Genomic DNA, 25,717 nt, shown 5'->3' with positions numbered 1-25,717 from the left:
CAACTTCCAAATTACTAGGGTTTTTCCAACCTGGAGCTGGCAACCGAATTATGCATATAAAACTATTGGGACTTGAACCACTTTGAATCCATATCAAGCCAGACCCACTTTACTTAAACTAATCCTACAAAATCTCAGTTCTACTGTACTACTGATAAGAAACAGGAATTCGTATGATAGCACACTATAAATACATTGATGTTCAGCAGAGGAAATGGATGAGAGTTTCAGTTTAGGAAGGCTATAATAAAAAGACACAAGTTAAATTTGAACTTCAGGCCTTTTTTCTTTTCTCACGCAGATGGTGGCAGCAGAGGCAAAGGAGAACAGTTTCCTTATGAGCAAGAAATCAAGTTCTTTGCTAAAGTAAAGTATATCATTCTATTCTTCTGCAGCTATAAAACATATCAGTGTAGTGGCTCTATTGCCCACATAATCTGGTATCTTCACCACAGCATAGGGATCAGGAGTCAGCTGTGGTAAAGTTACAGACAACAACATGGAAACCTATAGTCCTGTCCTGGTAGACAATCAGTGACCCAGGATCCCATCTCATGCATTTGTTTTTCATAGTTCAGAGTAAGGGTGAGGCCTCTATGTTCATGGTTTTCCCATCCAGACACACATGGCCCTTGGGGGGAGGACTATTAACATCCCAGAGGCTAAGGCAAAGAATCTGTGTAGGAGAGGAGCCACTCACTGCCATGGTTATGGAGATGATTGCAAAGGTTCTGTGGAGAGGTGGCATAGAAATTTTCCAGTTACATAAATAATTTTTGAATACCATGTGGTTTATTCTTGTCGCCTCCCTACCATTGCTATTCATCAGGGCTGTTTTTGGGCTCCCGAGTTGGCCACGCCCAGCATGAACTCATTAGCATAACAGGCCACACCCAACAGCAGAAACTCATTAGGATTGGCTACATTAGGGATGTGTGGCCTAATATGCAAAGGAGTTCCTGCTACAAAAAAATTCCTGGGTTTTGACAACAAACAAGGTAAACAGAATAAGAAGCAGAAGGTGGGTGTGGCTGGATGACTACACTTCTGGTACCATGGGGGTGTGGCCTAATGTGCTAATGAGATGTGCTGTCAGGGTGTGGCCTAATATGCTAATGAGTTTCTGCTGTTGGGTGTGGCCTGTTATGCTAATGAGTTCCTGCTGGGCTTTTTCTACCCAAAAAGCCCTGCTATTCATTATATGGGAACAACCATATTCCTGTACTTTATGTACCCCATGCAGAAGGACAGGATTTTCTCCTGAATGTTTAAAAAAACATGGAGAGAAATTGAATGCATGTTAACAAATCCGTAGTGCCATGAAACTGTCATAAACTAAGTACCAAGAATGATGGGACAGCAGGCCTTAAGATAAGATATTTGTTTTTGTTTCATTTTTTTTTTCCAGGTTGTACTCCCTTTAATTGATCAGTATTTCAAAAATCATCGCCTGTATTTCCTATCTGCAGCAAGCCGGCCTCTCAGCAGTGGGGGGCATGCCTCTAACAAGGAGAAAGAAATGGTGACAAGGTAAAATATAATTTTATAGTAACTGATTATGAAAGGTAGATGGATTTATGGAGGTACCTAATCAAGGCAGAAAGAAAATTCCCACTGACATGTTTTGCTCACATGATGATCAGTTCCTAATCATTATTATCTGAATAATTTCTTGGATCCTTTTTGAACCCCAGAATTGTTTTCCAGTGCTATTGCTACCTCTTTTATATTCTGTTTTCACCGTCACTGTGTAGCTAAAGGCTAGATTTCTGGGCTGGACACTTTTTTGACTGATGCAATTTCTCTTTGTTTTTAAGCTGCAGAGCAAAGACAAACACTGGCATACATTAGCAAGGGACTTTTTCTTGGAAGATGAAAGGGCTGAAATTCAGAATTGTCCTTCCTTTTTGACATTTCTTTTTTTTAAAATCCTTCAATTAATGACTGAGCCCTGACCTGGGTAGCCCAGGCAAGCCCAATCTTGTCAGGACTTGGAAGCTAAGCAGGGCCAACCCTGGCAAGTATTTGGATGGGAGACCTCCAGAGAATATCGGGGCTGGGCGGCCAGAGGCAGGCTATCAAGCCACTTCTCTGAATGTGCCCCAGTAGGAGTCACCAGAATTTGCCATGACTTCCGGACATCAGCACAAGCATACACACGCACATACACAAATGCAAAAATATCCCCCCAAAAGACTGGAATCTAAATTTTCTTTTGACATATTCAGATATCTTTAAGGCAGATTTTAATATTATATTTCAGCTTTCAGATTTGCGGAGATGAAATATAGGTAGGCCTTTGGCCTGATCCAACATTGGCATCTCTTATGTCTTTATGTTGTACTTAACAGCACAATGTTGTACTTAACAGCACAATGTTGTACTTAACAGCACAATCCTGAGAGCCTGCTGGCTGCAGCACAGATGAACCAGTCGAGCTTTGCCACAGCATAAGTGCTACCAGTCACCATAGCAAGCATGCCAAAGTCCCTAGCAACCCAGGCAGCGACCCACTAGTTAGAGTAGCATCCTGCTGACATCCCTGTGGCATGGAGGGGCACAGCCTCCTATCGCATACCAATGCAGCCAGAGCTCTCTGATGGCACACTGTTCCCGCCCCCACAGGCAGAGCTCCAGAAGGCAGGAGGGAGGAAAGACTTGTAGATGCTGCAATCCCTGTGGAGGCCTGCGAAGTGAGCTGCAGGATCCCTGCAAATAAAGTACTACAGGGTTGACTACAGTACTACAGACGTGAATTTGAGTCCCAGCATTCATCTGAGTTCCCTTTTGCCAGGTAGGGGACCACAGGCATCGGGGCAGCAATGCTTCCTCTATGGGCCAGCATCTGCCTGTCAAACACAGGCCCAGCCCATTGGCTCTTCTTCTTTCTGCCCATTGCCTATGGTGTACCAGCTGCCAGCAATGATGTGGGGGAGTGTGAGACCCACATGCTCCCCTTTGCAAGAGTATACTTGAACCAGCCCTCAACCTACTTCGCATTTGAGCTACACAAAGCTATCAGTGGAGGTTTAGGATTGGGAGGTGTTGTGGAGTAACCCTAATATTTCCGTCACCGATCACAGAGGCACTTTATTGAACAGCAGCAGGGAGATCAAGCTGACTTCCTATGAATGGGTTTGCCAACTTGTCCCATATAGCCCATATGCCCTTGCAAGCTGCTCCAAAAGGCCATGGGGAGATAGGGTGACTCTTCCGTATCTCAACATGCCTGTGACTGGGACAGCCATGCCAGACCGTTGGTTGTCTGAATAGCTTAGGACAGTGCAGGAGCTGGACTGGAACCAGTAGGATAGCAGCCCTGTGGCAGAAGCCAGCACATGCCATTCCAAAAAGGTGGTCTTCCCAGGTTTCCTCCCTGTCGAATAACCAGCTGCATAGCTGCTAAACAGAAAGATGAATAATGATGAGGATTGTCCCTGACCTACAGCACAATGGCCATGACTGGTAGGGTCATGCTTGAATGGCCCCGGGGACAATGGGTCTCCACATTCTGAGGCCCTTTGAGAGCATGGCGTAGCCATCCAGACAACACTTACTCGTCACCTGTGTTAATATTTGTTTCATCTTCTGGGAATTTACCATGGAGCATAATGCTGTAAGGCAATAGACGTCATGGGAATTTGGGCAGCACTTCCTTGAAGCTGGGTGGAGGGCTACAGAGGGAGGGGAATTGGTTGTGGCTGTAGTTGGCATTAGGGGTGTTCACAAACAAAATAGGGTTGTGGGGTTTTTTTTGGTTTGAGTTTATTGAACCCCCAAAATATTGATATTTCCTGATATTCCCAAATCCCAGTATTGGTATGTTATTGGGATTTGAAAAATATTCAGGATTGCCAATTTTTTTTGGGCTCCATTATGCCCTATGGGGACCATTATTGTCAATGGTTCCCATAGGCTATCTGGTCCTCTGGGAGGGGCACCAAATTGAGGTAGGGGCACCAAATTTGCAGCATAGCTGCTGGTTCCTCTCCTCAAACCTCCCCCAAGTTTCAAAAAGATTGGACCAGGGGGGCCAATTCTATACACCCCAGAATAAGATGCCCCCATCCACTGTTTCCAATGGAGGTGGAAAAGGCATTTTTAAAGGGACATGACCCCTTTAAAATTCCTTCTCCAAGTCACGGCACAACTCTGCGCCATGACAAGTGAACTCCAAAGGCATTTTACCTTGCTGAGAGTTCACTCCCAAGGCATTTAAAGGGATTGAGCCCTTTGAATGCCCTGTAACTGTGGCTATCTGGCGACCCTGAAAAATCCGAATATTTTCTGGATTTTTTTGGGGGGGTGGCTGTTTTGGGATAGCTGAATTCTTGGCCCCTTGCTGATCAGCAGAGAAAAATATTTATCAGGTATTTTTTCAGCTCTGTCTATACCAAGCACAAACCATTAGTTGGCATCCTGAACTACACTGGGGCTTGATGATATGTCCAGGGCTGGGGGGGTGCACTTTGATTTTCCCTTCGGTGTTTGTGGGCTGTACTTACTGTAGTTACTGGTATAACTTTATGCTGGCTGAGTGTTTTTTGCTTGAGAGGCTTAGAGAGCTGCCTAAGTCCAGCTTCACCCACTGCATGCCCCTGGATACCCATGTTTCTATGCTTGTGTGGTGGCTACCAGAATATCTCCAGCACCCAGCCATGGCAGATGGCTGCCAGTGTAGCTCTTGTATACCAGCATACCTCTCAGATGCACTGGTGTAACTTCAAGATATGCCAGCATAATGCTTAGTCGGCTCCTTATTTTCAGCTCAAGGTTCAGGATTCGGGTTAGTAATTTAGTATCAAATATAAACCTTATAAGTTGCAGGGTTTTCTGCATCATCAGGACTGTAAAGTTGTGAATCTCAGAAACAATTTTTTAAAAACTTCTATTAGCTTCCTTCTAGGATTTTTGAGGAGGCTGTGGTGGCTCAGAGTTTAAGATCAGTAGGTCAGCAGTTCGAGACCCGAGTGTCGTATGATGGAGTGAGTGCCCGTCTCTTGCCCCAGCTCCTGCCAACCTAGCAGTTCGAAAGCAAGAAATTGCAAGTAGATAAATAGGTACCACTTTGGTGGGAAGGTAACAGCGTTCCGTGTGCCTCGGCGTTTAGTCATGCTGGCCACATGACCACGGAGAAGTCTTTGGACAGCGTTGACTCTTCGGCTTGGAAACACTGCCCCCTAGAGTCGGATTTGACTAGCTTTCGAGCAAGGGAAACCTTTACCTTTACCTAGGATTATTGAAGTTTATGTTTAGTTCATGTTTAGTATTCGTAAATATATATGACATTATTTTCCAACAAGCCATAATTCTTGGACATCAGGGGCAAGCCAGATTTGCCAACCGAATCTCCTCTCCCAGATCATCTTGTTTTTCCTCCTTCCTGCCGGCCTTGTAGCCTATCCGTGAAATATTCACCTTTGGATCCCAACCCACAGTTTGAGAACCACTCCAAGAATAACCTTTGAAGTTAGTTCTTCATCACCAGAGGCAGCCTAGCTATGAAACCTCTGTCTATCTCTGCCTTTTAAATAAGGACACACTTGTAATAAAGCTTTATTAATAGAAATGGCTCATGGCACACTTGGCTATATTTTGTGAAATAATTAAAGAAACATCATGGAGTCATACCTCATCCTGGTCACTATGCAAATGTACAACGAAGACTAGTCCATGTAACCTATGGCTGCTGTGCTGTCTAGATCAAGGGCAGGTCCACTGAACACTTGTGTGCTTTTGGCGTGTCTCTTTAACTTAGCTGATTGCCTTTCCATTTTTTATATCAATTATTAGAATGTATGCAATGCAAGTAGTAATCAGTGGTGCCTGGTGAAGTGTGACTTGAGTGACAGCCCCCATTGCAAATTAAGGTCCCTACATTCTTACTGGAGTCCATAGCTGAGGAGGAAGGCAGCTGCATGGGAGCCACTGCGAAGATGCATTGCTGGTGAATGAACAGCACAGTCTGTCACAGCCAATAACATCATCAAGCTGGGCCTATATGAGGCAGTGCTAGCTATTCATTAGAAGCTTACCTGCTTTGTGCTGCCCAGACTGCCCCCTGTCTCTGCTGATCCCCTTTGATGATCACATGGCACTGCTTTGCGGGGAGGGCGGGGTACAAATTAATTAAATACATAAATAAACCTTAGTCACCACCCACTCCACCTCAGATCACTTCTGACCATGGCTAATATTTTTAGAATCTGATGTTGGATGTCATGATTGGGGGGGGGGGACCAGCCTGATGATTTATTTAATCCTTTTGAGCATCTTAAAGGGCAACCTTATGAATGCTCATAATTAGGGATGGGCATGAATCCCCCAAAAGCAGTTTGGTTTGGGATTTGGGGCGGCTGAACTGAACTGACCAAAAGGCCCCTACCTGAACTGAGCCTGTCTGGTGAGTTCGGTTCTCCCTTTCTCCTGGTCATGGCAAGCTGCTGCTGGGAGAAAGGGGGCAGGGACCACCCTTCAAGGGACTTCCGCCTTTCTCCCAGCTGTGGCTGACCCTGAACAGCTGAATCAGCCACAAGTCCAGTAAATTTTCAAGGAAGAGGCCTTCTCTGAACATCAGTTCACCAAATCCAGACCGGCCCCAGTGCAGCAGGAATTTCAGTTTGTGAGCTGGTTCGTGCCCATCCCTACTCATAATGCTATTATTGATAGGAACTGAATTTACTCATGAAACTTGATACATGAAGTCGCCTTATACTGAATCAATAAGTTAGTACTTCTACTCAGACTAGCAGTGGCTCTCCATGATGCTATTGTTGATAAGAACTGAATTTACTTATGAAACTTGATACATGAAGTTGCCTTATACTGAATCAATGTTAGTACTTCTACTCAGACTGGCAGTGGCTTTCTATGGTCTCAGGTAAATGTCTCTCACATTACCCGTGCCCTGATCCTTAACTGGAAATGCTGGGGATTGAACTTGGAACATTCTGTATCACAAGAAGATGCAGTATCAGTGAGCCACAGCTCCTCCCCTCCTCTCATGAAATGCAATCTTGTTTATGCATTATCTTCTCCCAGCTGCATTTCCCATCTCTTCCTCAATATGGCATCTTTTAAGATTTAAAAACGAGCGATGAATTCATTGTTTGAACTCTTTATCGGATTGTGGCCATAGCTAATTACATTATAAACTACAAGCTTTAAAAAGAAAGAAGGTGAATGAACACGTTTAAAGGCACATACCATTGATATGTACTGCCACCATCAAATATTTGTGACTCACTGAGAACCTATTCTCTTTTTTGTTTCTAAAACTGTAGCGACCTTCTAAACTAGCCTACTGATTGTATTTACTTCCTGCAATTTCAGTAGCTATTTGTATACATTCTCTAAAGTTACTAGCTTTGTTGTCAATGTTTTTCTTTTTCTTTAATTATAATATGTGCTTATTTAACCATGTTTGTTAAGGAGATGCTCTTGAAAACTTGTTTTAATATTCTTAGTCTTACATTCTGCTCAGACAGTTGATTCTTTCTGCAAAACATCATGTTGCTTTTCCTTGCTCATATATCAGCTGTCATTTTTCTTCTTCTTTTGTTTCTTTCCCCTCTTTTCTCTTTTATTTTCCCTTTGTCTTCAGCCTGGTCTGCAAACTTGGAGTTCTTGTCAGGCATAGGATCTCACTGTTTGGTAAGGAGACCCTTGACAAATAATTGTGTGAGCATCCCTTGATTTTCTTTTCCATTCTTTGCAATTTGTTGAGTGCTGCTTTGTTGCATGTTGCATGACTGCATGGATAAGGGCATGTTCTTTGTGGGCCACTAAATAATCCTTTAGTCTAGCCACACACACTGATGGTAGCCTAGAAGTTCTATAACTATTGAATTAACTATGTAATTTAAAGAGTAAAATAATAGTAAGAAATATTGGCTGTAGCCATGAGGCGTTGTTTAAATGAGAAGTACTGTAATCTTACCAAGTGTCATGTTTTGAATGCACACAATCTTGTCCGTTGTTGACTACAGAATTCTATTTCTATAGCAAGCATTTATGGTTCATACAGTCATTTACCCCAGTCAAGTAGTCTTCTTCTGCATGTGGTGGGAATGATGTGCTTTAAAAAAATGAGTGGCCCAACTGCTTTTCCCACACATAGAAACCAGCTTCACATGAGTAATGAAAAATCCCATGTACATTGTTAGAAAAGATCTGAGGATCCATTCCCAAAAAACACCAGGTGTTGTGTATGCCATATAAATTCCTCAAGACTCTGATAGAAGTACTTGCCTTATAACTGTTAGAGAACTATATCTTCTCTAATGGAAGAGAGGGAACATTAATATTCATGAACATTTAAATAGTTGAAAGATAATTTTATTGGAAATTTTATTTCAGAGGCATGCTATTGATATGTTTTATTGCGAAATACTATGAGTTTATTCAGTGTCATATTTTAAATTCCCATGATCCATGGTAAGCACTGTAGATATAATGTACTATTATTGATAGCCAAATAGAGGCACTCATTCAAAACAGAAGGGGTTGTTGCAGTTGTTTTGACTGAACATTGATGAATTCAAGACAGTGTTACTGCCTGAATTTTAATTGGCGGTTGTAAATATTGACTTGAACTAGTTTGAGATGCTGGCACTGGGTATCTAGCACATTTAAGGACCAAGTGAGAAATATATTTGAAAACAATTTGATTGGCAAAACTGTGGGAACAGTTTACATCCTTTCTCTCACTGTGCTACGCTCCATCCAAATTAGGCCATTCTTGGTTGCAGTTTTCATTTAAAAAAACCTATGAAGATCTGTTCTTCTAGTATCTTGTCTGGTTTGGCCTTAAGTAAATAATTATTAATGTTTTTGACGTGCAACTGAAATCTTGACATTCTTCTGGAGGAATTGCTCTCATAACAACCAGGTCTATGTATAGGTGAGGCTAAATGCATCAAAAGCAAAAAAAATTAAAGCTGTGCCCTTGGCATAAGCTTTGGGAATGATCTCATTTTCTTCTCTTTCATACTAAAGTTGTATATGCCCTTTAAATGGCACATCTGTGTTGTGCTTCATGGAAGAGAAGTGTGCCTAGCTTTAACATAAACAAGACAAAACTCATTGTATCCTGGTGCACCCTCCTTTTCCATCACAGATTGCTAATGTGAGCAATGATCAGGTAGTAGTTCGAGTTAGTCTGTAAAACCTCTTAAAAATGAACAATGGCTATTAAAGCTGAGCAGCAACAGCCTATTTTGTTTCAGTGTCATTTTTGTTATCAAAGCGTGCTCATGTTTTTTTGGTTTCCTTTTGAGTACCCTTTTTTGTCTAGGTGCTGAACACTAATTATACCTCAGCAAGAACAGTGGGTAAACTGCCAGGAGTTTACTTTGAATGGCCCAGGGAACTTTTTGTTCCTGAGTTAGTGTACATGGAACAGCTTGAAGAGGCTCAGAAGCCTTGTAAGCAATGATCCTGAAAAAGTCTGACTATGCTGAGGGAATTCCCCAGCTCGAACTGAACTATACTTAGGCAGAGTCCCTTAAATACATACTGGTGCATATCCAATCATATGCAGACTTTGCAGAGCTGGACTTTTTAGCTTCCCCTTCCTGCTGCAATCCACTTACTTCTCTCCTTTCCCCCCCGGGGTCTGTGTCAATGAAATCTCAAGAACAGTGAATAGGGTTGTCAACCTCCAGTTAGTGGCTGGAGCTGATCTCCAGGCAACAGGAACAGTTCACCTGGAGAAAATGGCTGCTTTGGAAGGTGGGCTCTATGACATTATATACATTGAAAGTAGGCTTGCCAAGTCCCCCCGGGGGTTGGGGAAACCCCCACCCCAGAGGCCCGTGGCCCCGCCGGAAACCCCCACCCCCAAAGCACACGACGTGCATGTCACCCAGAAGTGATGCAACCACGCCGGGCATGCTGGGGGCGGGGCCACGATCATCCGAGGGAAAACTCTATGGTTTTCCCTGGGGAACCCCACCCCCAAAGCACGCAATGTGCATGTCACCCGGAAGTGATGCGACCACACCGGGCACGCTGTGGGCCGGGCCATGGTCAGCCGAGGGAAAACTCTATGGTTTTTCCCTCGGATGGTCGTGGCCCCACCCCAGCGTGCCCGGCGTGGTTGTGTCACTTCCGGGTGATGTGGTTGCGGCGTGCGCGCGCACTCCCGGAGCAGCGCTGGAGTCCCCCTAATTGAAAGCCCTCCCCTTTGCAAACCCCACCATCCTCAGGCTCCACCCCCAAAATCTCTAGGTGTTTCCCATCCCAAAGCTAGCAACCCTAAGAGTGAAAGAGGCCTGCAGTGGGAGGAGAAGATCAGTGGAAATCGCTGGTCCCTCTTCTGCAAATGGAAGTGCCTCTGTGTCAAGGAGCTGCATTGAAACTAGTTACATGGATTTGGGGGATAGGTTTCGGAGAGTATATAAAGGGACTATGCTTAAACCGTCATTCACTAGGGCCAGGGAACTTCCCTGCATTTTATTATATAAGGACAGGAACCACACAGCGTCCTTGCTCCCATGATCCAGGTGTTTGATGAGCTGTGCTTTTGGGGGGGTAGTTTGGAGCAATTTTTTGGAACCTTCAAAATCAGCATTTCACGGCTTTTGCACATCTCTGTCTAATATGTAATTAGTGTTGAGGACTCGGAGGAAAAGTAGAGAAATCCTTTAGAGTTTTGTGCGATTTGTTATTTGACAAGAAGTTCATCCTTACTGAATGAACACACTTTAACCCAAAAATAAAAACTTATGAAAATTTACTTGAGCTCTACTTATAAGACATATTGTTAATGTCTTGGATTAAGGATAATTTATTTGAAATATTTCCCCATGCTCTTTTTACTGTCATTCCTGAAGTGGGTTGTCAAGATTTGTCTCTATGACACAATAGAAACATGTTAGTTTATTGTTGTGGCTTCTGTGCGGTCCGATACTGGGATTGTGTGTGCCAGCCACAGATTTCCAGATCTTTCCAGAAGTGCTCCTCCTCCCCTTGACACTTTCCATTCAAAACTGTCATCTGACCAGGAAGAAGGGCCCTACTCTCCTTCAGTTCTGTTTGCTTCTACAAAGAGAGGATCTCCATTGCTGCCCTCCTGGGGTTTTTTCCTCACCTCCTAATCAAGGATGAGACAACTTGTTTTTCTTAAAAGTTTCTTATCCTCTCTAGTCATTGAAGTGTGGAATAAAACTACATTTAAAGAAGAAAAGTTTCTGATTTTCACCTTTGTCATTATAGCTCAAAGGGGGCCTCTCCAGGATTGTGCCAATTGTGGCTTTAAAATGAAGCTGAAAATATTCTAGAGCTTACCAAGATGGAAATAGTTAAAAAAGTCAAGTATCTGGGAATACATATGACAAGCAAAAATAACGCACTGATTGAAGGGAATTATATGAAACTACTGAAAGATATTAGATCGGACTTGCAGAAATGGAATGCCATACCATTATCCTTTATGGGTAGAGTAGCCATGTCCCCCCGGGGGGCAGGGAAACCCCCGCCTCAGGGGCCTGTTTCCCGCCGCCTACAGATTGGGCCCCGGGGGGAACCCCACCCCCAAAGTACGCAACGTGCCCGGCGTCAGCACATCACCCGGACGTGACGCAGTCACGTTGTGGGAGGGGCCGTGGTCATCTGAGGGAAAACTCTATGGTTTTTCCTCGGATGATTGTGGCCCTGCCCCCAGCATGCCAGATGTGGTTGCGTCACTTCCGGGTGATGTGGTTGCGGCGTGCGCGCGCACTCCCGGAGCAGCGCTGGAGTCCCCCTAATTGAAAGCCCTCCCCTTTGCAAACCCCACCATCCTCAGGCTCCACCCCCAAAATCTCTAGGTGTTTCCCATCCCAAAGCTAGCAACCCTAAGAGTGAAAGAGGCCTGCAGTGGGAGGAGAAGATCAGTGGAAATCGCTGGTCCCTCTTCTGCAAATGGAAGTGCCTCTGTGTCAAGGAGCTGCATTGAAACTAGTTACATGGATTTGGGGGATAGGTTTCGGAGAGTATATAAAGGGACTATGCTTAAACCGTCATTCACTAGGGCCAGGGAACTTCCCTGCATTTTATTATATAAGGACAGGAACCACACAGCGTCCTTGCTCCCATGGTCCAGGTGTTTGATGAGCTGTGCTTTTGGGGGGGTAGTTTGGAGCAATTTTTTGGAACCTTTCAGGGCTTTTGCTCCTGTCTAATATGTAATTAGTGTTGAGGACTTGGAGGAAAAGTAGAGAAATCCTTTAGAGTTTTGTTCGATTTGTTATTTGACAAGAAGTTCATTCTTACTGAATGAACACACTTTAACCGAAAAAACAAAATTTATGAAAATTTAGTTGAGCTCTACTTATAAGACATATTGTTAATGTCTTGGATTAAGGATAATTTATTTGAAATATTTCCCCATGCTCTTTTTACTGTCATTCCTGAAGTGGGTTGTCAAGATTTGTCTCTATGACACAATAGAAACATGTTAGTTTATTGTTGTGGCTTCTGTGCGGTCCGATACTGGGATTGTGTGTGCCAGCCACAGATTTCCAGATCTTTCCAGAAGTGCTCCTCCTCCCCTTGACACTTTCCATTCAAAACTGTCATCTGACCAGGAAGAAGGGCCCTACTCTCCTTCAGTTCTGTTTGCTTCTACAAAGAGAGGATCTCCATTGCTGCCCTCCTGGGTTTTTTCCCTCACCTCCTAATCAAAGATGAGACAACTTGTTTTTCTTAAAAGTTTCTTATCCTCTCTAGTCATTGAAGTGTGGAATAAAACTACATTTAAAGAAGAAAAGTTTCTGATTTTCACCTTCGTCATTATAGCTCAAAGGGGGCCTCTTCAGGATTGTCCCAACTGTGGCTTTAAAATGAAGCGGATAAACGTCCATTATCTGTTCCTTAACTGCCTCAGTGATCACAAAATAGAGCTGCTTGCTCTTTCTGTCCACAATTTATCCTGATGGCATGATTTCATAGACCCTTGGATTGCAGTGCTCTTTTTCAAAGGCCAGTCCCTTGGAAGGCAGTTTTCCTGTTGGATCCATATATGCCTATACTCCCTTCTTATCAGGGAATGACACTGGGTCTCCTCGGGGTTCTCATTCCCACTGGTGCTTTTGAGAGAGAGTTTTTGCTTTAATTGGGTTCAGCCTGTCTTTGGAGTCATTCTTGTATGAGACTATTTGTAATGAGACCTAGTGTGGTCCATTTAGAGCACTGGAGTAAGATCTGGGAGGTCCATGCTCAAATGCCATCCGACCTTAAAGGCTCGCCTTTAACCTTGGGTCCATCACATTCTTTCAACTTGACCTGCCTCTCAGGGTTGTTGTGAGGATGGAATAGAACAGTAGAAAATGTTATAACCCACTTTGAGTCCCTGTTGGGGAGAATTGTGGGGTACAGGTAAATAAACACACATCTTGTTAAAGAGTGTCTTGTGTTTTTACCCAAAACATATGCTGTACTGGAGGAAGCCCTTGACATGCAAATTCTCATTAAATTGGCTGCTGCTGGGATCCCTCTAGTAAATATTAATTTGACTCCACAGGTCACCTCTTTTGTGGATGGCATGCAGATTAAACAGCACTTGATCTCTCATTCTGCCACTGTGGAATGTGAGTGCTGTAAAATGCTAGCCTGGATGGGAAGTGGAATCCCCCCCCCTTGTAAATTGCTAATCAACAAGTTGTTGTGATCCTGTTATCATGTCCTTTGTCTGGAGCATGACACACCATTTTAATCCCATTCTGGAATATTAAGGATATTGGCCAAAGTGGTATAAATTGAGGCCATTTAGCATCTCCAATCACAGATTGCCTCTATGTATAATAAAGCAAAAGCCCAGTGACACTTTTAAAGACTAACATTTATTTTAATATGAGCTTTTGTGAGTCCAGCTTACTTCTTCAGATGGCTGTGACTGCAGTGTTTGTGACAAGCCTATTCCTATAAACTGAACCAGCGTTTTAGACAGCTGTAGTCTACTCTAGGACAGTATTTTTTTAAAAAGGAAGTGGTTGTTACTGCAGCTCTGCAAAGAGACTATTAATTCTCCAGTACTGATGGACAATGCCCTGTGCAAAGGAACAGGCTTTCTGTACCAAATACTTCTTCCCCTCCTTCAATTAATGTGGCGTCTTAATGGTAGTGCACACATTCTGTAAGCACAAGGTGCCAGATTCTGTCCCTGGCATCTCCAACAGAAAGAGTCTCTGGAAGGAGACTTTTGAAAAATCCTTTAAATTCATTTGTCTATCATCTCTGGTAATTTACAAGAGGGAGTAAAAATTCTGTGGTCTGCTGCCTTGTCCACAGTTCACAGGTTTCCTACAATTCTTTTTTTCAGATCTGTGTTGCTTTGTGGGCTTAGACTCAAGATCTTCCCCACCTCTGTGGTGACGTTGCCTGTCTTCCTATTAATTGAACTATTCAGTTCATTACTCCCCCTGAGCAGAAAAAGGGCATTATTACGAGTGCTTCTTACTTATTAAGAAGGGCAGATGAAAGAGTTTACTTCTTAAGGTGGGCAGATGAAAATACCTACTTTTAGGTCCAGGTCATCTAATTATGTATATCATGGTCTTTGAAGTATTTTTACCTGGCTACCTTATTTATGCATCTTTGTGCCCTTTCTGCAGAGTCCTTGCACTGCTGGGGGTGCAAACTGCTAGTGAAAGAACTCCAGTGTTACCTTTTGTTTAGTATTAGACCTTGGCTGTTTACAAAATGCAAGACAGGATAGCCTACAGAAGGCTGCCTTTCCTTGACTGCCAAATCTTGTACCTCTGAGTGGAAGAGTCTCTCCTCAGGCTGTAGCAGGGCATGGACCCTGACTCTTGTGCTACTGGTTTTGTTTTGGCCACTGATTGGGACTCAGACACTTTAAACTTTCCTCTTCTTCATTGGATTTCCAAAGACAGGTGTGGCCCGGTGGAAAGCCAACAGAATAGCTTGGCTAGGGGCTCAGTTTCAATGTTCAAATGAGACCAGCCTGAATCAGTACAACCATGCACACTGGATGCTTACTTGGTTGCTGTCTCTACCATGGACGTTCATTGGGGAAAAGTCTTGCCCCCTATATGACTCATAAAGACTTTAAAAAATATTTTTGAGTCTTCTTTCCACTTCCCCCCCCCCCTTCAGCTAATGTTGAGGCCTTTCTTGCATCATTTGCGGCAGGGGTATAAGCCCTTGTTAACTTTTTAAATTTATTTAATTCATTTATACTTTGCATTTTTCCTCAACGGGGATCCAGAGTGGCTTACAACATTCTCCCCTCCTCTATTTTATTCTCACAACAACCCTGTGAGGTAGGTTAGGCTGAGAGATTGTGATTTGGCCTAAGGTTATTCAGCAAGCTTCCATAGCACAAGTGGGGATTGAAACCTGAGGGCTTCAGGTACCAGTCCCACACTCTTAACCACTACACCACACTGGCTTGTTGAATTTTCCTGATGCTTCCTTTTTTAACTGGGATTTTAGTGTGTAGCCCTCCCACATATGGAGTGAGCACATAGTGTGTAGCCCTCCCCCATGCATGAAGTTTAACAATGTAAGATGCCCTGGCCAGGATATACTGCCAGGGGTTTTCTTTCACTCCTCATGTCTCACAATGCTATCCTTATGGTATTGTTTCTGACTCTTAATGTCTGAGCACTTCTTACATTTGTTGAATGTAAGTTTTCTTGGGGTTTTATGTCTATGAGGGACCCAATAATGCTTTGTATTGGTCACCCAGGCTCCAAGAAGGACCTGTCACTCCTCTCACATCCCATCTTTGTGAGTTGGCACATGGAATTACCCTCTGTCTTTAGGGTTGCCACCCCCTGGTAGGGGATGGTTTCCCCATTATTTGGGGCCCCCTGATTTGCCACTGGCCAGCTGGCCAGTGGGGGAGCCCCACCCCCAAAGAGCTCCGCGGCTCTGATGTGCCCAGTGCAGTGATGTCATCCAGAGGTGACATCATCGTGCCAGGCAAGTTGTGGGGGGGCACTTTAGCATTTAGCAAAAAAACTCTATGGTGACCATAGAGATTTTGGCCAAATGCAATGTGCCTAGCTTTAGAAAAAGTGCAGAAAAGGGCAACTTGAATGATAAAAGGGTTGGAACACTTTCCCTATGAGGAAAGGTTAAAGCGCTTAGGGCGCTTTAGCTTGGAGAAACGACGACTGAGGGGTGACATGATTGAGTTTTATAAGATTATGCATGGGATAGAGCAAGTAGAGAAAGAGGTACTTTTCTCCCTTTCTCACAATACAAGAACTTGTGGGCACTCAATGAAATTGCTGAGCGGTCAGGTTGGAACGGATAAAAGGAAGTACTTCTTCACCCAAAGAGTGATTAGCACATGGAATTCACTGCCACAGGAAGTGGTAGCGGCTACAAGCATGGGTGGCTTCAAAAGGGAATTAGATAAGCATATGGAGCAGAGGTCCATCAGTGGCTATTAGCCAAAAGGTATAGATAGGGACTCTGGGGCAAGTGATGCTCTGACTTCTTGGTGCTCGGGGGGGCCAACAGTGGGAGGGCTTCTAATGTCCTGGCCCCACTGGTGGACCTCCTGATGGCACCTGGTATTTTTGGCCACTGTGTGACACAGAGTGTTGGACTGGATGAGCCTTTGGCCTGATCCAACATTGGCATCTCTTATGTTCTTATGACTGCCTTTGGAAATGCTCCATTGAATTCAAGCCACAGTTTACTATATACTAAGGCACTTGACATCCTTTTGATTTAATGGGCAATGTATAATTTTCATAATGTACCCATTGTTTTAATTGTTATAATGTTTTATCGTGTCTTAAACTGAAATTGTATTTATTATAATGATGTTACCTGCCCTGAGCTTGTCCACGGGATGGGCAAGATATAAATGCAGATAATAATAAATGATGCAATCAGAAGGACCTAGACATTCTTATATTTGGCTGGACTGTACTCTAGATTTTCATAGTGGCATATGTATATGATGAAAATTGTGTATGATTTCACAGAATCACCCTTCATCCAAAAGAATATATTATTATAACTAAAACTGCAAAAATTTCATATGTTATTGCTAACATGTGTATCCAGCAGATCCTAAGTGAAAAATGATTTCTGTCATTAAAGTGATTTCTCTGGAAGAAGGTGCTAAATGCCTTCTCTGCCCCCAGCCACCCCCTTTTATAAGATATAGCTAGCAGAGGGAACACGTTTTCTTTCCAGTCAATGCAGGCTGGCCACACTCCCTCAAGGCAGGCCAACAAGAGACAGACAGCCAAATGGGGTGAGGCCAGAGTAAGTAACACAGGCCCTCATGGGCAAATGCCCACTCAAGGTACAATCACTTCTCACATCCCCCCACCTTATCCAGATAATATTCATTATGTAGTGATACATAGTAGCAATGTATGTCTTCTATAATGAATTCAGTGACGTATGAAAAACAGGGAGTGATCACTGGAGTTTGTTTTAAGTAGGATTTCAAGATTGCTGTTATTTGAAGGGACACAGATTTCGCTGCAGCCCTAAAGCCACAATAAATGCTCTTTAAACTGCTCTACACAATAGTGAAATATGCTTTATCTGCTTCAGCCATTTGTGGTGTGGTGCATCATTCGTTCTGTTTTTAGCGTCTGCTAAAAATGTTGGAACAATATTGTACAAAGTTCTACTTTAATATTAAAATTAGGCAGGTGGTTCTTCTTCCCAATTGTGCATTTTTCTATTTGTAAATTTAACAGTGCTGCTTTTTAAAAAAAGGAATACTTTAAATTTAAAAATTCTTTTCCTTCTCAGGAAATGATGCAACTTCAATAGTCAACTGTCTTCATATCCTGGGCCAGACCCTGGATGCAAGGTAAAACCCTGAACATAGTTCATTAAATTATTGTTTCAACTCAAAAACAAGTCTATAGTGACCAGAATTGATTTACTAGAGAATAGTGGTTTATGCATACTATAGAATTATTGTTATATCTGAATTTTTGATAATAGGTTTGAATGAATGACATTTTTTCTGTGCTTATACTATGGCTTTGCTTTGCTAAGATTTCCCTTCCACAGTCTTCTGTTAAACTACTATGATTTTATGTGAACTATATGTGGATGTATGTGTCTATGTTGGAATTTGTACTTCCCCAGATCTTCCATAGTAATATGTATCCAGCATGCCCCTTCTCCCCCCCCCATTAAGATGCACCAATGATAGTAGGCAATAAGAATACATATTTAGTTCCATTTGTGACATGGAGAACTCACAGCAGAACAGCATTAGTAGGAGGAGTTTGGGGTCATCACAGTAAATGGGTTTGATCACAAGAATGCTAGCCATACTGAAGTGCCATAAAAACACTGAAGCTAAAGCATATTTCAGTTCCATCTCTTCTACCCAATATTGGCATACTAACTTGGAAATTTTAAAATATTTTGTCTGTGGATAAACATTATAATTCCTATGTACTTTTCTCAGGAAGGATTAAGGCATGCTTACATGATCACATAGATGTATGTGAAAACCAATACTGTCCCTATTCTCTGAATCTTTGGAATTCCTATACTTTGCCTTAAATGTTTTATGAGGCACTATAGAAATTATTTTAAAATTATAAAAAAGGTTTTTCCAGTTTGCCCCCTCATTTGGAATAGAGAGAGACACCAGCAATTGGATAAACTATGGGCCACTTTATTTAACTTTTAACCTGCATTTAAATGGCAAGGGCAAATCTAACTTGTGGCATGGTCAAGGCCAAGGGTCATTCCTGACCCCTCCCCTGCTATATAACAGGAGAGCCACCCTGCCCCCGGCTTGAGCCAATAGATGTGGCTCACACCAGGATGGCACAGCAAGTGGGCCATGCCCTGGAGGACAAGCCACCAAGCCATACAACTTTAGTGAAAGATCAATCCGGGCAGTACCAAAAGGCAGTCTGTATTCCTCACCCTGGGTCACACAACCCAAGGGCTGATCCTGCCAGACTCCAACCCCCTAAACTGGGGGTGCTAATTGGTGCTCCCCTAGCTGCATATCAATCACCCAGCACCATCCAGCCAAACTCAAAGTGACCAGCTTAATTAGCCATACCACCATAAGCCAATTCCACAACCCACTGAGTAGCCATACAAGGTAGGCAAAAAAACACCTCTGCCACAAGCCAATCAGGCAGGGATCAAAAATTCCTAGCCGCCTACCAAAATAGGTGACCAGCAAGAGCCTGTACATTGATCAGTGTGCGAGGGTGGGCCGAGCTTCAAACAAAGAATGAAGAAGTGGGAGCAGAGCTGGCCATTAAGGATGGCCGGTGGCCGGATAGGGGCCAAATAAAGTTATGATTAATGCAACCAAGTATCCAGCAAGGAGCCTTCCTCTAGTCTAAGAAGGCTTTGTCCAGTTTATGTGGCCCTTCTTCCAATGGAAGAGCCACTTAAGACGGAGCAAGGTTTCTTTGGCTGTAGGAAAGTTTCAAACTTTGCTCGGTGAACTGGTAGGCTAGTGTTAGGATCCACCCTGTGAATTCTACTGCCATATACATTAATTCCTGGATTGCGTCAATCTTGTATTTTAGATTTTTCAGGGACTATTTATTGCATTATTTAAATTCATAACAGAATAAAATAACATTTTATGGCATGAAATATATAGAACAGTGATGAAGACAGGTCTGGAGAGTGTTAAGATGGCTCTGAGGACATTTTTGGATAATGCTGCAGAAGATCTGGAGAAGACAATGGAAAACCTCAAGCAAGGACAGTTTACACACACAAGGAGTCAGCCGAAAGGTGTGACGCAAATAATCAATTATACCACTGTGGCTCTTCTGCCAGTGCTATCTTCTTTATTTGAACATATTGGACAGCATCAATTTGGAGAAGACCTGATATGTAGGTATTGTTTAGATGCTATTTTGTACTTAATCTCTGTGTTGTTTAGTGTTTGGTATCATTAGAGTGAAATTTCTGTACAATAACACAGTTAACTGTTCAAGGCCATTGTATGGCAGGCTTTTGACTGTTTTAATACTAAGAATTCCAATGTTAATTCCAGAGGATTGGATCCAAAGGTGTGGAGGGCTCTTCTGCTCATGAAAGTGGGGCATAATTTTCATGGATTTTCCATCTGAGACACAGCCCACTCATCCATCCCCAAACTATGTGCTCAGCTGGGGCTGCAGAAAATAGGGGAGGTAGGAAGCTCCAGTCTGCACATGGAAGTCCTGTTTGTGATTCTTAGGATTCAAACAATTTTGTTTAAATACTACAGTATTGGTACAGGGGACTGCACTGGGGAGGGGAAATGGGTGAAATCACCCCTCTCCTTCTCCTGCTAGCAAAAGAAGCAGCAGACTGTGGCCAAATCAAGCTCGTTACATGATAAATTCTGTTGGCATGTTCAAATTTGCAGTCAAGGATCACGAAGGTAAGTTAGAAAACAAGTAAGAGGCCAATAATTAAAATTTAAATATAGAATAATTATAAGTAAAAATACGTGTATTTATTGCAGAGACTTTTAAAAACATACAACAGCACAAATCAAGCCTCATAACATGATAAAAGTGACATATGCACAAGGCAGGTCACTCCTGTCTTTTAGCACTGCTCTATAGTGAAGGCACATTGGCTCTGATCAGGTGGTTTCACCCATACTTTCTGGAACAAAATTGGAAGGCATGCACATGCAACATTACTCAGCTTGTATGTTTCTGTCATTGACACCAGGCTAGTTTCAAGGAGGCTGCACAAATAATATTTTTCTTGTGTCATTTGATTCCACATTGGAAAATTCCTTTTTTGGTCCTGTATCAACTTGTTAAGTGCCTTTTGATTGTAACAGAGGCCTATATGTACCTTTTAATATTTGACCTCTGAGGAAGGCTTTTCTGGGCTGAAACACGTTAGGTCATAAGTGTTTCCTCTTGTGCATATGTCACTTTTATCATGTTATGAGGCTTGATTTGGGCCTTTGTATGTTTTTAAAAGTCTCTGCAATAAACAATAATTACATGCATCTTTACTTATAATTATTCTATATTTAAGCTTTAACTATTGGCCCCTTACTTGTTTTCTAACTTACCTTCATGGCTTTTGATTCCATTTTGTTGGGTTGAGTCCCCCCCCCCCTTTCTTCATGTGTTCAAATTTACACTAAGAACTTTGAAGGATAAGCTACAGAATCTATAGTATTCATGCAGAAAATCTCCAATTTAATCCCTGTGTCAGAAACCCAAGCCTGGGTCCCCCTGGGTTACCACTGCTTTTTATGTGAGCAACCCTCAGCCCTGTGGGTCCACGAGATTGAATGTGCACAAATAAAGCAAACCTTTGTAAAATACATATATAAAGGTTTATTAAACAGTTAAAAAAAGGAATATTGTTGTGCAATAGTCTTTACTACTTAGCAGCAAAGAAATAAAAAAGCTAACTTTCTAATACATCTAGTACCTGGTATTAGATGGCATACCTTCTTGTAGCATGAGAGTCCAAGCTGTAGCCTAAAGTGTTCTATATGTAGCCATCCATCATGATGTATCATAGCATATCAAAGTGTATTAGCATGGTAAAAGCATAAAGTTACCATAGCTTCCCTCTGGTCTGCACCGTAATTGTAGCTTTTTGTCTCACGAGATCAGATGGTTTAAATGCTCCAATCATAGGTCCCCTTTGATGGAACATTCCAGAGGCTGTTAGCAACCACTCCTAATTCCTCCCTCCCTTCTAGTCATGTGACCAATACTGGTTCTTGTAATTAACCAATTACCTCATTTTGAATACAGCCTTGAAAGATAAGGATGGTAACTAAAAAGGTAAAGGTAAAGGTTCCCTTGCTCGAAAGCCAGTCGAATCCGACTCTAGGGTTGCGGTGCTCATCTCCGTTTCAAAGCCGAAGAGCCAGCGCTGTCCGAAGACGTTTCCGTGGTCATGTGGCCGGCATGACTAAACACCAAGGTGCACGGAACGCTGTTACCTTCCCACCAAAGTGGTCCCTATTTATCTACTTGCAATTTCTTGCTTTCGAACGGCTAGGTTGGCAGGAGCTGGAACTAGAGACAGGAGCTTACCCTGTCTTGCGGCACCCGGGTCTTGAACTGCTGAACTACTGACCTTCCACAGCCTGCAGTTCAGCGTCTTAACCACTTGAGCCACCTGTAGGCCAGACTAAGTCTTTTAGGGTGCTTTGCCTGGTATCGTTAAAAGATTCTCAGTAGGAGGACTGGGAAATGTCTCTGCTTAGAGAGCCATAACCAGTTTTAGTAAAAAAAGAAATACATGATGGACTATTGGAATGTATCTGTTTGAGACAGCCTTATATGTAACTTCATGCTGTGATAACATAGGATGTGTTCTGTATTCAGACTGAAAACCCTTTAAATCAATTTCCTGACACTGAATTGAATCCTAAAGTTCTCTTCTATGAAAGGAAGACTTATTTAATCATTTAGCAGAGTAAAAAATTATTACCCAGAACCATAAATTAAAGTTAGAAAGCTCTAAAATGGTATATACTGTTTATATAACGTATGAGAATTTAATACTATTATACAGCTGAAAGTTGTAAAACTTTATTACTCAGAGGGTTACCATCTAGAGAAAGCTAATAAAGCACCATTTCTCTCCACTGTATGTTCTAGTAACAGGTATGTATTTTACTTTAATAAGTACCTGTGTAATGCTTTAGGCTCAAACATTAAATGAATTAGGAATATAATTTTATCTCATAATACGATTGGTCTGCATTTTTACATGTATGACACTTTAATAGTTAAAATATTAAACTGTAATTAGATTATATTATTTTAGCTACTTTTTGCTGAGCACTGAAATGCAATACAATAAAATTCATTCTTATTTTTCCTTTCTGTTTTTTAGTGGAAGATGTTCAGGTCTCTTGTTATAGAATACTGGCCAGTTTATATGCTTTGGGAACCAGCAAGAGTATCTATGTGGAGCGGTAAGGGGGAAAACATTCAAAGTGGATTCTTAAAACACCTAATGTTTGAAGAATTTTACCGTTTGCTTCAATTGAGTTATTTTTTTAAATTGTATCCTGACAAACAGGGCTCTATGGAGCCCTCAGGACAGCTAACAACATTATAAAAAACAGTATATAAAACAGTAGTTAAAAACAGTCTAGTACCATTATCCATTAAAATTGCAAACAATGCATTACAGAAATGACAACGAGAGAGAAGAGCTGAAAAACCAGTATGGAAGATTCAGGGGCATAAATGCCTATTCTTGCTCATATCCCACAAAAGGCCTGCTGGAATTTAGTTCTATCTAATTTTTTAAAGGTAAAACCCAAGTCAGCTTGTTGGTCCTCTTTGAAGAGGAAGCTCCTGAGAGAGGATGCCAATACAGGGAAAGTTTTGGTTTATTGCTACCATTAGTCTAGTCCAGGAGTGTAAAACATGCAGCCTGGGGGCCAGAACTGGCCCATCCAGGGCTCTTATCCGCCCCACAAGAGAGGGAGGGCAGGAGGCTGAGGGGGGGGGGCAGACAGGCACACACAGTGATGTGTGTGTGGTCAAAGCTACCAAGAAATTAAAGGAAATAGCTAGGGAGTGGGTATGGTATCCCTTGGGAAAAATCTAGTTTTGCATATGATTAAATACATTTATTAGGTTTTTTGTGGATCCCCCAGTAAATCAATTCTTTCACTCCTAGGAATCAATTTCTTTTGTTTGTTATTTGAATAGAAATATTGTTAATTAGGTTTACCCGTGTTGTTTACAAAGTTTATATCTCTGGTACCTGGCATTACATTTTATGGCAGACGTGGCCCGTCCCAACAAAGTAACTTTTATGTCAGATCCAGCCCTTGTAAGAAATGAATTTGACACCTCTGGTCTAGCCCATGACAAAGTTTGAACAAGGCCTCTAGAAATCACAATCTATGGGGAATTCATATTAGGAGAAAGTACTTTCAATATAAATTGAGTCAGGGATATTTTAAAAGATAGATTAAGCACTGTAAATTGTGCTCAGAAACAAATGAGGAACAAATAGAGATTTCTTGGTGTGCGTGTTCTATGCTCCTGCTCACTGCTGTCCATAAATGTTTTGAACATCAAAGTCTTCAAATAGACTTCAAGGTTTCTTCATGTCAAGTGCATTACAATATTCTAGCCCAGAAGATAAATTCTCACTCAGTGTTTTCTAGGAACAATCATATCAACCAACCTTCAGTTGGTTAATGGCACTCTTAGCTACTACAGGACAATTCCAGCTGGTGCCATCATTCATTTTCAAGTGGCTGAAGCAATAGAACAACAAAAAGAGGTGAAAAAATTGTAGCGGAGAATCTGGTTTTACTTTATAAAATATGGAAATAAAAATTGGCATATATGAGTGCAGCTGTAGAAATGCTTAAATTATACAGAGTAGACTTTTGGAATCTGTTATTTGATATTGTAAGAAAAATAATTAAATATATTTATTTATTTATTTTATTTTTTGAATTTATACCCCGTCCTCCCCGAAGGCTCAGGGCGGCTCACAGGGGGCAAAAATGCCCAAGTTAAAACATTAAAACAATACAGAATAATATAAAAAATACAACAATACAATTTACTAAAATTTGGTTTACGGTGCTCTAAAATTATTTAACTATAAAAGTACAAGATGGAATTCTAAAATTATTAACCAACAACAGTAATAACAATAAATATAGCAGCAACAATATAAGTCCATACAGCGTTGACCTCTGCCAGGCACGTCTCGCACCCCCAGACATCACCCGAAAGTGACATCATCCCATAGCACATACTGTTTTTTTCTTTGTTTTAGTAATTCCCCGTTCATATTATCTATTTATTGTATGCAGATATTTTACATGTCTAATATTTATGCAATAGTCCAAGACTATTCTATTCCCATCTATATTCAGTGAGGGTTTCTGTCACTATGTTAGTAGTTATAATAATCCAATAAAAATGTGACGTTTACAATAATAATGAAAAAAAGATTATTCTAAGGTAGCTCTAAGTGTATTCAGTCAAGAGATGGTATATAAATAATGATAGGACTTTTTAAATTTTCAGGCAGCGTTCAGCTTTAGGTGAATGTTTAGCTGCTTTTGCTGGTGCCTTTCCTGTGGCATTTTTGGAAACTCATCTGAACAAGCACAACCCTTATTCTATTTACAACACCAAGTCTGCAAAAGACAGAGCAGGTACACTGAATGCCTCCATACATAAATATCTTGGGAAATGATGTTTTTGTATATATTCTCAAACGTATATATGTCCTTTTTGTTGTGTGCTCCTCCTCAATGTACTTGGCTACTATTTACTATTAATTTAGTTTCAAGGACATAAGATGTTTTAGGGTGATTTCCCGCTGCTCTGCGTTCACTCTTCTCTTTGGCCCGATAGTACGTGTCAATTTCACACAAGCTGCTGCGCAGCTGCATTTTGCCTCACAGCTTTGTGCGATTTTCCCCACCCCCACATCTACTCAATCCTGTTTTTTGAGGACTGAGTAGACGCGGGGGAAATCGCACGAAGCTGCGGGGCAAAATGTGGGCATGCAGCAGCTTGTGTGAAATTGACACGTACCATGGGGCAAAAGGGAGGAGTGAGTGCGGAGCAGCACTTGTGGGAAATCACCCCTTGAGTCAGTTCTTAAGTAGACAAAATTGGGCTGAGAAAAGATGACAAGGATTCTCCCGTTAAATTAAAAGGCTTACATATAGGTGACGTGGTTAAGGCTTTCATGCAGTTGTTATTTACAGACTAATTGTATCACAAAATGTAATAAATGCTCTTTATTTTTTCATTTTCCA

At 41.9% G+C, this 25,717-nt stretch overlaps 1 protein-coding gene across 1 annotated transcript in view; it reads left to right on the top strand.

The window, feature by feature from the left end:
• Positions 1–301: 301 nt before the first annotated feature.
• The window catches only part of LOC107120989 (ryanodine receptor 2), a gene marked incomplete at its 5' end in the record, with an annotated part of 142,120 nt that continues 116,704 nt past the window's right edge, over positions 302–25,717 (top strand). Inside the window, 7 exons of the mRNA XM_015423787.1 lie at positions 302–366; positions 1,409–1,530; positions 7,604–7,653; positions 17,737–17,797; positions 19,580–19,818; positions 22,801–22,882; positions 24,975–25,105. Coding sequence (XP_015279273.1) covers positions 302–366; positions 1,409–1,530; positions 7,604–7,653; positions 17,737–17,797; positions 19,580–19,818; positions 22,801–22,882; positions 24,975–25,105 — 750 coding nt within the window. The remainder of the gene's footprint in view (positions 367–1,408; positions 1,531–7,603; positions 7,654–17,736; positions 17,798–19,579; positions 19,819–22,800; positions 22,883–24,974; positions 25,106–25,717) is intronic.

The sequence above is a fragment of the Gekko japonicus genome, unplaced genomic scaffold, assembly GCF_001447785.1.
Source record: "Gekko japonicus isolate JY-2015 unplaced genomic scaffold, Gekko_japonicus_V1.1 scaffold2175, whole genome shotgun sequence".
In the NCBI taxonomy this organism is placed as follows: Eukaryota; Metazoa; Chordata; class Lepidosauria; order Squamata; family Gekkonidae; genus Gekko; species Gekko japonicus.
The sequence above is the reverse complement of the archived record's forward strand: the minus strand, read 5'-3'. Positions and strand labels throughout refer to the sequence as shown.